Source organism: Alnus glutinosa, chromosome 11, assembly GCF_958979055.1.
Source record: "Alnus glutinosa chromosome 11, dhAlnGlut1.1, whole genome shotgun sequence".
NCBI lineage: Eukaryota > Viridiplantae > Streptophyta > Magnoliopsida > Fagales > Betulaceae > Alnus > Alnus glutinosa.
In genome coordinates, this window is record NC_084896.1 from 16573097 (window position 1) to 16586402 (window position 13306).

Consider the following 13306-nt stretch of genomic DNA (forward strand, 5'->3'; position numbering starts at 1 on the left):
CAATTAACTTACGTGCATGCATCAGAATTACAAGGATAAGTTAAAAGACAATTTCCTTTAATTTATTTAAAATTAAAGGTTAATTTCAACTTTAATCGAATGTTTTTGGTGTTCAAGACAAGAGGATAAAGGCCGGTTTGTTAATTTTGGTATTTGAAAAAATAAAATTAGTGCCCAACAACATATATGCATCCACAAATTATTAATTACCATATATTTATATATTTTATAATTAATGTTTACAAACCCTTGGATCTCTACATACGCATCATCCTATCACATATATATATCTGAATACTAACCACCTTTGGGTTTTGTGCCTACCTATATAGCTCTACCCTCTACGTACGTGTGCGTTTCATATCCAGTAAGATGGCTGGCTATCGTTGGCATCACTTGCAGCTCAAAGATAAGCTGGAAAGCCGTTGGGAAGTCGATTGCCGGCTGTGCAAAAAGCCAGTATTGGGAAGTCGTGGCTACGAATGCGAGACATGCAATTTTTTCCTTCATGAGTCTTGCCCCGTGCCAACAGACAAGATAGAGATAGAGGCCAGACATGGTTTGAGAAGTACACATCACTTGATCTCCATGAAAGAGGTGGACAACAATGGCGAGAATAAAGTTGTTTGTTCATTGTGCGAGGAACCGGTATCGGGTTTGTTAGGTAACAATGGGCCCACCATTTACAAATGCTCCATCCCCAACTGTAGCTTCCTCCTTCTTCATGAACCATGCGCACAACTACCCTCCCTAATTACAACACACCCTCTGCACTTCTTACCAAACCACGACCCTGTTCTCATACCGTTAGATGAGACTAATAATCGTGAATTTTGTTGCCGTGTTTGCGGTAAAGTTTTCAGTAGAGGCTTCTTTTACGATTGTAATGAATGTGATGATTATAGTCTCGACATCAAATGTGCTTCTCGTTGGCTAAATATTAGTACCGCTGACAAATGTAACCGACACGCTTTCATCCCCACTCAGGATCCGATCGAGTTGACTTGCAAAGCGTGTGGTGTGAAACGCAGTGACTTCGCCTGTCATTGTAGCAACTGTCTACTTCTGATTCACTCTTACTGTGTTAGATTTGTAGGCACCATCAAAATTAGAGGACATGATCACTCCCTCACTTGCACCTTCTCTCATAGTCAAGGCAAAAAGCAAGAGTGTAAAGTCTGTTTCGAAGAGATGGATACCAAGTATGCAGCTTACTGTTGTGATGATCACAAGTGTGGCTACATTGCCCACTTACGGTGTGCATATTGGCTTAGGAAGGTGAGTGATTCCGTTGACTATGCTACTCATTTGGTCGAGGGCAGCGATCTTAAAGAGGACGAAAAAACTGGCCCTCAAGAGATCCAACAGCATCCGAGTCATCCTCAACATAAATTAATCCTTAAAAATGAAGAACTCCAGAATGTCAAGCGTTGTGAAGGGTGTATGCAATTTATAACGTTGCTCCCGTTTTACGGTTGTGAGGAGTGTAGATTCTCCCTCCATATAAGATGTGCTAAACTACCCCAAGAGGTTACGCGACTTAAACATCACCAACACCCGCTCACCCTACATAATGTAGATTCCAATATTGGGCAATCGTTCAAATGTTGGGCTTGTTGGCGATCTCGAAATGGCTTCAGCTACAGATGTGTCAAGGATATCGATTCATGTATTAATTATGCAATATTTGATGCTCAATGTGTTTTAATTCCAGAAGTCTTTAAACATAAAGGTCACCATCACCGCCTCTTCCTTGGTGAATTTAATCGACCAGAGTGCAATGCTTGTGGTCAACGCCCTGGTGGCGCTCAGACATTTGATTGCACTACTTGTGGGTTCCGCTTGTGTATTAAATGTGCTACTCTTCCACTCGTAACTAGGCATAGATACGACGCACATCTCCTACATCTCACTTACGCCGCTGCCGAAGACAACTCTGAAGAATATTATTGTGAAATATGTGAAAAAGCAATAAACGAAAAGCTTTGGTTCTATTACTGTAAACATTGTGACATTGCTGCTCATCCTCGATGTATTCTTGAAAAAACTTGGCTGGAGTAGTTACATTTATTTATATGAAAGAGACATGAAGAGAGAACCTTGTTATGTATAATTTTATTCAATATACATTAATTCATTATGACTAGAACTCGTGCTAATATCAATATTTTACTCCTTTTCTTCAAGAATCGAAGTAGTGTAAAAGACAATGAAAAAACTTGTACTCTTTACCTTTTGAAGAACCTAGCAAAGATCAGAACTTTCGCGAAGATCTCTCCAAAAATATTTTCATCTTATTCTCCATTCTCTTTATTTTCTCTTCTTCTCGTGTAGAATGAGAGAAGAATAAAGAAAAATAAAAATAAAAGAAAAATGTTTGTCTTAATAAAGCATGGCCAACCACCCCTATAGTGGGGATTATATAGAGCTAGGGAAAGGGCTTAAAAGAGAACTAAGTTTTGAGTTTTTAGTTATCTCATAACACCCTTGCAAGTCCTATTAATTATAATTTACTCAACTATAAATTTATAATTGCACTATAAGTTTTATTTAATTACAAAAGAGATCCTTATCCTGCTAATGTATGCAAATAAACCCCATCCATGAGATATTCTTCTCCTGTAGTGAATATATGCAGTATTCCTTAGGCTGATAGTTATTGGGAAGATCAGACCATTCTAAATTCGAGACCTCAACATTTTCCATCAAATAAATAATATAAATTCCTGTGAAAATGCAACTATTCCACTAGAAAAAATAAAAAATACAAAAAAAATACAAAATTTAATGTGTTATATAGACAACAAAGTAGCAAACAAGACAATTATCTGTTTTCCACATCTTGTTAGATCCTTCAATGTAACATCTCCTTTTCTAGACATATCTATATATCTCGAAGAAAAAGAATTAGTTGACAGCAGAAATGCCAAAAATGAGAAGGTGAAAATGAATTTGAGAAACAAGATAAATATCATGGGCTAGGAAGAAAATTAGTACAAAGAAACAACTCATAACTATTTACTCTCAATAGGAACCTGAAGTCCTCCCTGACTAATAGAGATATTGGAAAGCTTCAACCTGATGGCTTCAAACTCTGCATTTTGCCTCTCTTCATTGGTCAACCACAAAGGCAAGCAATGATCAATTAAGTCCTTGCCACAACTCAAGGGGGAGCCCCCTTTAAAAATTGAGGTCCTCCCGAATCTTGTAATCTTTGCTAGATTCGAATCAGAAGGCTCCTCGGCATACCTCTCTAAATTGTCCCGGATGGCACAACACCAGATTGGCCGAGCTACCTTAAGGAAGTCATTAGCAGCCAATACTGGAAGGTTCACACTTCCCAGTTCAGACTCACCATGCCCACCTCTTCCATGATAATCTGATCCTCCCACCTTCAAAAGACCATAACCATCGGCTAGGTCACTGTATGCTGTTGACCAACCCAAGTAAACTAATGTAAATAACAAATGTAGAATATAAGCAAAAGATGAGGTTCCATAAGTTTGAAGGACATAAATTCCCAACACAAAATCAGGATTGCAAATGTTCAACTACAGCATATAATCATATTAATATGGTCAACAGGGACATTGTCATGCATATCAAAAAGTAAATGACCCACACAGCGCTATGTGAAACAGTACAACTCCTTGAACAGTGTTATAAACAGTACCCTGTACAAAATTTTCTGTTTGTGCTTATGAGAATTTGAAGGTCCGAGTTTTCGAGAAAGAATAGGTCCAAATATTTGGGTTTGCTGGAAAATTGTTGGGAATTTCAAAGGAAAAACGTAAATGAGAAAGACAAACCTAAGCATCAAACCACGAATGGTTACATCACACAATCCATAAAAAAGCAATAATGGTGGGGACCAATTTTCTTTTAACCTTTTACATCCACCGTTAAGTACAAACAAAATCAATATCTCATCTAAATAAAAAAAAATTCTAACAAATATGAGTCGAAACATTACAAAGGATGAATTTTAAGTACAACTGAACTTCATCTCCTAATTTATTCCTGAAATTGTTTTGTGAGGATTTTGATATGCTCCTAAGAAATGCAGCTTCTTTACTTATCAAAAAAAAAAAAAAAAGATATGCAGCATCTTTGACATTCATTTGTCCGAAGATAGAGAAGTAAATCTTTTACATTCTATGGCAATTGATTGGACAGTCACCAAAAACAAAATTCAACAAAAACAACAATAAAAAAATATATATATACACCTGCTAGTTTTCCATCACTTCTGTAAACCTCCATCCCATGAAGGCCAGCCTCTTTTAGCCTCCTGATAATGGCAACAGGATTTTTCAGTGCCCATGGATGAGCTAGCACAGCCACACCCCCTGTATTAGATATCAATTGTATAGCTGCCTCTGCAAGAGGCTCACTTCCCCTGAAACCATATATATCATCAATTCTAACTTAACAATATGCATCAAGAGCAACGAGGAAAGGTTTAACAATAAGCTCAGAATATTACGTAGAATAAGCCGGTCCACCATCAAAAAGATACCGTGCAAAAGCTTGTTTCAGATTTTCCACAAAACCAGCTTCAACCATTGCACGGGCCACATGCAGTCTCCCAGGAGCAACTCCCATGCCTGCTATCTTGGCAACATGCTCCCACTTAAGAGGTAGCTTAAGCTTGTTCAGTTTTGACACCATGTTTTTTGCACGGAGGACACGACCATCTCTTATATTAGCCAATAACTTCTCCAGCTCCTCAGACCTTGTTGGTCCACAGCTGCTATAATATGCAAGGATGTGCACTGGTTCCTCTAATCCAGACTCTCCACTGTTAATTAATCTCCAGAGCATCAGAGACACAAACAGGAATGGAAGAGGATAAATCCTCACAACTAAGACTCTTCTTGCAACTCTTGCAATTTTGAATCACAAACATGGTTTTACAAAACAGCTCTCTAATGCAAGAGAAAATCAAAATTACAAAGCTTTCTCCAAGCAACTACTAAGAACAAGTACGCACACACATGTATGTATTTATGTATGTATCTGTATGTATGCATGCATACACCTCCAAACGCAGGAACCTTGGAAAAATTACCTTGGGGAGAATATTGTACTGATTTCAACACCTGGAATTATCTTGATGCCAAATCTTCGAGCAGCTTCTAGAGCCTCAGGGATGCCTGACATTGTGTCATGATCTGTCAGAGCAAGAACTTTCACCTGTTACGAGAACATTTACTAATTAAATTGCAATACATCTTATGCTGTATTCAAGAATCAAAATATGAGAATAGCATAGCAAATGAACTTTTAAGATCAAGAATAACATACAAAGTTTTGAAACTAGTTTGGACTTCAATTCCACAAGGGTCCCACACTATTAACAGATAGCATTGTGGAAATTAATACATATCTTTCGACCAAATGTTCATCATTAATCATAGCCCAATTCAATTCAAGTTTCTTAATAATTTTTAGGATGATATGGAACTAAAGTTCCATTTTTTTTTTTCTTTGTTCCATGACTGTTAGTAGCTAAGAAATCGAACTCCATTCAAAAGAATTGAAAATAGTCATTTCAACTGTGTAAACAAGTACATCACGATGAAAAAATAAAAGACCTATCTCTAGTTTCTTCAGTTTATCCAAATGACAACAGCCACCACAATAAGCATGGTTAAATACTGCTCCCCCCCCCCCCCCCCCCCCCCCCACCAAAAAAAAAAAAAAAAATCAATAACTAAGGATTGCTGATAGACCATTGAAGTAACAACTGCATGCCAACACCACTTGCACCCTCACCAAGCCAAGTTCACACAGATTTTTTTCAAATTAATTTTCGATATTTGTTGAGCCGGTCAAGCAAAAGCAAGTCAAATGCACTACAAGCTTGGCTTGTTTTAATCTCCTTTCTGCACATGGTTCTGGTGAAAAAAGTTTTTTTCCACAGCTTGCAGCAAAAATAACTCATCAATGGTGTGAAGGTCCATAAGTATCCAGATCTCAGAATATTCTTAAATTTTCTATGACTCGGCAATTTACTACTGCGTTGAGTTTGAAATTTTTTTTTTTTTTTTTTTTTTTTTTTTTTTTTTTTTTATGAATAATAATTTTATTAATAGGTGATGCAAAGCTTGCATTGAGTTTGAATGTATTGGCTCTCCAACTATACGTAAAAGAAGCACAAATCTATGATGACCTCTAACCAACATGATTGTGTACTCCACTCCGATTCGACAAGGAGAGGATGACAAGTTAGTTTGGAACCTCTCTACAAGGAGCTATTTTGAAGTAAGGTCATATTATGAAGCACTTAGTAGGAAAGATGGTCCATCATTCCCGTGGAAGAATATATGGTGTGCTAAGGCTCCGACAAGGGTGGCGTTCTTTGTATGGTCTGCAGCTTTAGGTAAAATTTTGACTCATGACAATCTGCGAAAGAGGAATATTGTGGTTATTGAGTGGTGTTGTATGTGTAAAAAGAAGGGAGAGTCTATTGATCATCTGTTCCTTCATTGCGACACCGCCCGTGAGCTTTGGAGTTTTATGTTTTCTTTATTTGGAATTGAATGGGTCATGCCACAATCGGTGCTGGATTTGTTGACTACTTGGGGTGCTTTTCGAGGGCATGGCCTAGCTAAAAATGTTTGGCGTTTAGTTCCTCACTGTGTTTTGTGGAGCATTTGGCGGGAGCGGAATGCGAGGCTTTTTGAAGATGTCGAGACTGTAATGGTAGTATTAAGGAAGCGTCTTCTTAACACGCTATATCTATGGATAGCGCCCCATCTTTGCCATCTAGGTGTTTCTACTTACGTAGACTTTCTTAATTTATTAGTTGTTCCTCCCGTTTAGGTGCTCTCTTGTATACTTCCCGTGTATTAGGGTTGCGCCCCTCTGCGCTTTTTATTGAATTTTAAATTACTTATCAAAAAAAAAAAAAAAACATGATTGTGTACCATCACTTTTTGGTTCATAGGTTTGATTCTTAATCCAATATACTAAGATGGTGTGCCTCATAAACCATGTAAACCTGAACTATCTATACAACTCAACTTAGCTATAATTCCAATTAAATTAGGTCAGCTTTATGGATCGTTTTTCAACTAATCAGAACCAGCCACATCTCTTCTTTTTCATCCATATATCTTATCTAAAATAGTACTCTTTGTTACCTCTCCATTTATTATATCCTTATTTGTGACATCTAACCCCTACAGCTTTAGACCTCCCTCTACTTATTTTCACTCCTTGAACTTAAACAACTCTTTCTTAGTGATGCATTAATTGCTCCTAATGCACATATCCAAACCGTCTTAAGTGACTCTTCTCTAAATTTAAGGTGAGAGATGGCTCAAAGATTATATTTTCGCATGATTAGTGGTGTGGGGATGTGGCTCTAACGGAGGCTTTCCCAATTTTATTTGGCACTGCTCGTGCAAATGATGTCTCTGTTGCGGCTCACTTGGAGTTTTATGGTGACTCTAACCAGTGGAATGTGAGCTTTGCTAGAGTGACTCATGATTAAGAGTTTGATGTATTTGCCTCTTTTTTCAGGTATTGTACTAAACTAGAGTGAGACGAGGAAGTGAAGATAAGCTGTGGTGGGTCCCCTCCAAAACAGGGTTGTTGAAGGTAAAATCCTTCTATTGCTCCCTGGGATGTAGTGAAGGTTGTTGTTTCCCTTGGAAGAGTGTGTGGCAAACTAAGACTCATTTGGGGGCGGCATTTCCACGTGGTCAGGGGCTTTAGGTAAAATCCTTACCATGGATAACCTCAAAAAGTAGCACGTCATTATGGTGGACAAATGTTGCATGTGTAAGAGGAATGAGGAGTTTGTAGATCATCTTCTTCTTCATTGTGACATGGCTTATGCCATTTGGATTGCTTCATTCTTTTTTTTTTCAGTCCTTTTGGATTGTCTTGAGTAATGTCTAGACGTGTAGTCGGTCTGTATATTTGTTGGGGGCCTTTGGCAGTTTGCGGAGTGTTCCTGTGTGGAAGATGGTACCTACGTGTCTTTTATGGTGTTTAAGAATGGAAAGGAATGACGAAAGTATTGAAGGCTGAGAGAGGACTTTGGACGAGATTAAATCCTTATTGTTCAAAACTTTGTATATGTGGACAGCTGCTTATGTGTCTCCTTTTGCGATTAGTTATAATGATTTTTTTTTTTTTTGGCTACTTCTAGTTAGGTGTTTCCTTTTATATACTTCCTGTATACTTAAGGGCGGCTTACGCTTTTAATGATATTTGAAGATTACTTATGGAAAAAAAAAAAAAAAAAAAAAAAAAAAAGAAGTGACTCTTCTCCATCTTTTCCAATAGTGACCACTCTACCATATTTTCCTCAATTGCACATTAACTATGAAAACCTGAACTAGTTACATTCATGACTACAATTGAGCTTTTTCAAAGTTTAGTTTACACAAATATACACTCACTCACTTTTGATAACATTATGAGAGAGAGGGTAGTAAGAGCTACAAGGACAACAGTATTCTAAAATCTGGCCAATGCACTTTCTCAAAGAATTATGCTTCCTGGACCACCCTTATCCAGAGCTTATAGTTTTTGAGCATGTCCTGCTTCCATGTCATGTGCTATGTCATACCTTCAACATCACCTTGAAATGTCATCTGATTCTAAATGTGCTCACTAATTCTAGAGGTCCCTTCTTAGGCAATATCGGAGCCCGTAAATTAGCCAGCATATATAAAGATTCAACTGAATAATTGACTTCCCTTAAGTTAGTGCTTCCCCAAAAGAATTGATTTACTTCCTTTTGCATCATACTCAGCTAAATGATAAATTAACTAAAGTTAGAGCTATCACATCCTTTTGAATTAAACAGAGTTCAGCTGTCAGCTCGGAATGCCATCATAGTCCTCCTAAAGCTAATTTCTTCCTCACTGACATCAACAAGCTTCCATTTGGATCACCACATATTCATTCATTACACTGGATCCTCAACCTCTAATCTCTTATAAACCAAGCAAAAGAATTCCTTGCTATGATCCTCCGTAACCCTAGCATGATATGACCAAAAAAGGTACTCCCCTCGTTATAGAGGACTTATTTGTTCCTTTTATAGCCACATGTACCCATTTTCATTATTTCTTTTTTCAACACAAAGCCTGATAGAAAATAGCATCAAAAATTTCCTGGTGGGTCCTGGTTACAATATGATAGGATAATTTCCATTTGAACAAAGTATATAATTATTTTATTTTATGATGGGACAGCACCACAAGTATGAGCTTCCCATTTTCCATGTATTTCCACTATATTCCTATTATTCTCTTCTCCCAATTTTCTAACCCTCATCTATCCCAATACACCTTAACTATTGGAAACATATGATTGGACTATTCATAAACAGATTGAAAAAAAAATGAAAATATCTGTTAACAATTTTTATTTTTTTTGATAAGTAATAAATTGGTCTTATTAAAAGCGTAAGGCGCCCCTAAGTACACAGGAAGTATACAAGAGAAAGCACCTAACTAGAAAGCTAAAAACGAACAAGAAAATCGTTAACTATTGGAAACATATGATTGGACTATTTATAAACAGATTGAAAAATATAAAAATATATGTTAACAATTGCTGACGAGCCCCAATCCCAACAAAACGAATTACCAGGAAATGGTGATCAAAGTGGTGCTAAAATGAGGTTTCCAAACTCAAACGTGCATAGAGAAGCAGTGATTCAAATCTATTATAGTTTCCATACCAACAAGAAAGCAATCCTGTTGCCGTTTCATCTCCAAATCGTTGACACTTATCTTGCAGGTCTCTGGTAGTGTTGTATGTTGTTATTTATTTTGTTTCTTTCAGAAGAGAAATGCGGTGTTGGGGAATGTCAAGGAATTGGGTCTAATTCGAGGAATGAATATCAAGCTAGAAACATTTTTTTGTTATTAAAAAAAGTGTAATATTAAATGAAGACATGACTTCAACACTATTGTTGGAATAGTTGCACAAAGGGAGGGATGGGAATGGAAAGGGAGGTAAAGGGAGGAGAGGGAAGGGAAGGGAAATCCCTTGAGGTTTTTGGTTGTCTAGAAAAAATGGTGGGCACCACAACATCAGAATTACAACCTTCCACTCTTCTTTCCCCCCATTATCTCCCAACTTAGGATGAAAACAAAATGGTCGCCCTAAAGGGAAAATGGATTATTATATCTCTACTCGTTTTCAACCCAATCAGACAAGGCATGGCCTCTTTCAAGCCCCTTTAATCACACCCTCTCCTTTCTCTACCTCTTCCTTCCAACCAAATATGGAAAAACTTTTCTCTCTTTTTTTTTTTTTTTGGTTCTTTTTCATTCTCATTTTTTAAAAGAGATGATATACCGATTAGCCCAATCACCTAAAATGGAGACAAAAAAGAGGCAAGATAGATTTTTTTTCTTTTTTTTTTTATATAAGTAAATCAATCTCATTAGAAATCACAAAGGGGTGCGACCCATGTACACATGGAGTATATAGGATAGATCCCCTAAAAGGGAGAAAAAGAACCAAGATAGATTTTTAGATAAAAATTAAAAGAAGCATGAGTGAAGGTCCAATTATTAATTATTGTCAAGAATTTAAAATGAACCACACTGCCATAGAACTAGAACCAAATCAAGCTAAAGTAAACAGAGCCTCTAGCAGCTTTCAGCTTTCTCATGTAACCAAATAAGACACTTTACATAGATCTTAGAGTTCTTCTAATTCCAATGAGATTCAAGCATGTCCTAGTGTTTACCCTCTCCTAAATTATAACAATTTTTTTTTCTTAGGATAAGGTAGAGACAAACTTTTGACATCGGAGGGCATATTGAAAGACCAAACAACCTTGACATATGCAAAATCGAAGTTTTGTCAGCAACCATAGGGTCAAAATGAAAGATAAAGATAGATATACACTTTGACATTTCAATTTTCTAGAGGCTGGATTAGACTTTTTGAAAACGCATTTTGAATGCCAAATCTTTTTCGAGCACCACATAAAGTTGTCACAACATGCCTATGGCTATTTTGTTCCTTTAAGAACCTGTAGAACCATTAGTCTGTCACGTAAATGTACGTGGGTCTAACCCTTTTTTCTCAATAAGATCTGAATCATTCATAAATAAAATAAAAATAAAAAAACCAAATACAAATAAGAAAGCTAACCTTTAACTTGTTGAACAATATATGTTCAACGGTAGATTAATCAGCAAGGAACCAGCTAAGGTCACCTTTCTTCTTAAAGTCAACACCAACTCAAGAAGATTCTCCAAGGCTTTCCAAACAAAGCCTTGACTTCCAACACTAAGAATAATCAGGCATAATAAGGACTAATCACATGTTAAGATGTGCTCAACATATGATTCATACTACCGAAAAGATTTAGCTCGTGCTTGGGATGTAGAAGAACTTCACATACTAAAATAAAAACTATTGCAGGATTTAGGTCATCTAGAGTCTCCTATTAGTTTCATCTATAGCATCTTAAAAAATAAAAAACTTTATCATATTGATATATCCTAAACATGGCTTTTGTATGGTGTTGCCCTTCCTTGACTCTTTCTCCGCCTTTGCCTTTGATGAGCAATCTCATCCTCTGTTTTCTTGTTTTCCTCATACTGTCTTTAATACAGTTTGGCCCATCCCATGTAACACAGCATGGGCATGATTTCATGTCTCAATAAGAGTCCCAATAAAAATGGTCAAGCAATTACCCAGTGTCAGTCCCTATGCAAAATCGCATTAAGAAACAATTACCAAAAACCTAAATAATAAAAAGAGAAGATGAAACATCAAATTATTATAATGGAATTTATCTTAAGAAATGTCATTTGATATGCAACTTACATTATAAATAATAATTTCCCTACATTTAATTCAATGTTTGACCACTGTGCCAATACATTACTCCTTGGTATTAAACACAAAAATGACTAGTACAAAATCAAACACCATCTCAATCTTTCACCACCATCAACATTTTAGTTTTAAAAACCAGCAACAATGCTGTCTCCTTCTTCATCATTTAACACAATCATTCATTTCATCTTATTCACATCTCCCCAATACAACTAGGCTCTCCTTCAATATGTGTTGCATCTACCACCTAATTTTATTTTTTTTTATGATTCTAATCAACATATCATGAAATTGGTTAAGAATTCCATAGCTATATATCAAATTCTAAATCTAAGCATTTATGCATGAATCACTTATCTTCTTAATCCCAACACTTGCCAAACCTATCAGGAGGACACAAACACTGCTAAAATTCACCAAAATGATGAAAAATCAGTAAAACCACATCATGCCTATCCTTCATCAATTGAAAAACTTATTGTGGATTCTATAATTGACCATTTTTATACAACTAAAAACCTGATATATGATAAGTAAGAATAACGGTTTCATCCAATACTTGAAGCCACAAATACAGTGTCTATTTTTCTCACTATGAAAAGAAATCAATCAAAACAAGTATGAACAATTGCCCAGAATATATGGACATATATTCTTACATCTTTGACGATGGTTGAGGGATGAACAAGTCTGATAAGAATGGATTTGCAACTCTATGTGCTGAATTTATTAGAGCATCAGACAGCAGCTATACAGTGCAGGGGAGTTTCCAAAAAAAACCATCTTCTATACTTATTTACCTAATACAAAATGCAGCCTAAATGAGAATATTTTACAGAAACTAATTCATTACTTACAAAATTGTAAAACTCAAAAGAGAGTAAATCTACTCTCCCTAAAAAGCAAAACCGATTGCCGGCAGATCATTCAGAAACAATAAAAAGTGGGAAAAGGCAAAACCCATTTGTTATATATTCATTTAAAATATAAAATAACATGAACCATTTAAAAGAATTGAAACTGACCCCATTTCCATGAGCTCTCTCAACCAGCTTCGTAGGCGACAAGAATCCATCACTGAATTTGGAGTGCGAATGCAATTCGAACACCAGCTTCTCCCCACCTCTTCCAAGACTCTTCTGGACCCCAAAGTCATCGACAACAAAGGACGCGGAAGAAGAAGGCAATGAAGAAGGCTGATCCAAGAACACCCATTCACTGACAGACTTGAAAGCCAGGGTCTGCTCTGCGGTCATCTTCCTCTTGCTCCCTCCGCGCTTCTTCTTCTTTTTCTCTTTGGCTTTCTTGGAGCAGTTGGAATTGGTGACGGTCTGAAGCGCGTGAACGTCTCCCACCATTGCTTTGAGATCTCTCTTGGCCCACAGGCACAAGTGTGATTTTAGGGGTTCTGGTTGTTTAGGCCAGTAGGGTGTGTTCCTGCAGTCTCTGTCCCTATAGGCTATAGGCTATAGAA

General features: G+C 36.8%; 2 protein-coding genes across 2 annotated transcripts; one reads left to right on the plus strand and one right to left on the minus strand.

Moving 5' to 3' along the window:
* Positions 1-372: 372 nt before the first annotated feature.
* Positions 373-2149, plus strand: LOC133881149 (uncharacterized). Its single transcript, XM_062320104.1, has one exon. It carries the CDS (start codon positions 373-375, stop codon positions 2059-2061), a length of 1689 nt encoding a protein of 562 aa, XP_062176088.1. The 3' UTR covers positions 2062-2149.
* A 740-nt stretch (positions 2150-2889) lies between these two features.
* LOC133882488 (uncharacterized) lies at positions 2890-13306 on the minus strand. Its single transcript, XM_062321675.1, has 5 exons — positions 12858-13306; positions 5072-5196; positions 4487-4801; positions 4230-4399; positions 2890-3430 (listed from the first exon to the last, which is right to left on the minus strand). The coding sequence occupies exons 1-5, from the start codon at positions 13188-13190 to the stop codon at positions 3015-3017; spliced, it is 1359 nt and encodes a 452-aa protein (XP_062177659.1). The 5' UTR covers positions 13191-13306; the 3' UTR covers positions 2890-3014.

Excerpts from the sequence above, each read along its gene's own strand:
- LOC133881149 (XM_062320104.1), top strand. The coding sequence starts at position 373 with ATGGCTGGCTATCGTTGGCATCACTTGCAGCTCAAAGATAAGCTGGAA.
- LOC133882488 (XM_062321675.1), bottom strand. The coding sequence starts at position 13,190 with ATGGTGGGAGACGTTCACGCGCTTCAGACCGTCACCAATTCCAACTGC. Across the intron at positions 5,197-12,857 it reads AGAGAGCTCATGGAAATGGG|GTGAAAGTTCTTGCTCTGAC; the intron begins GTCAGTTTCAAT and ends TTCTCGTAACAG. Across the intron at positions 4,400-4,486 it reads GGTGGACCGGCTTATTCTAC|GGGAAGTGAGCCTCTTGCAG; the intron begins GTAATATTCTGA and ends ATATGGTTTCAG.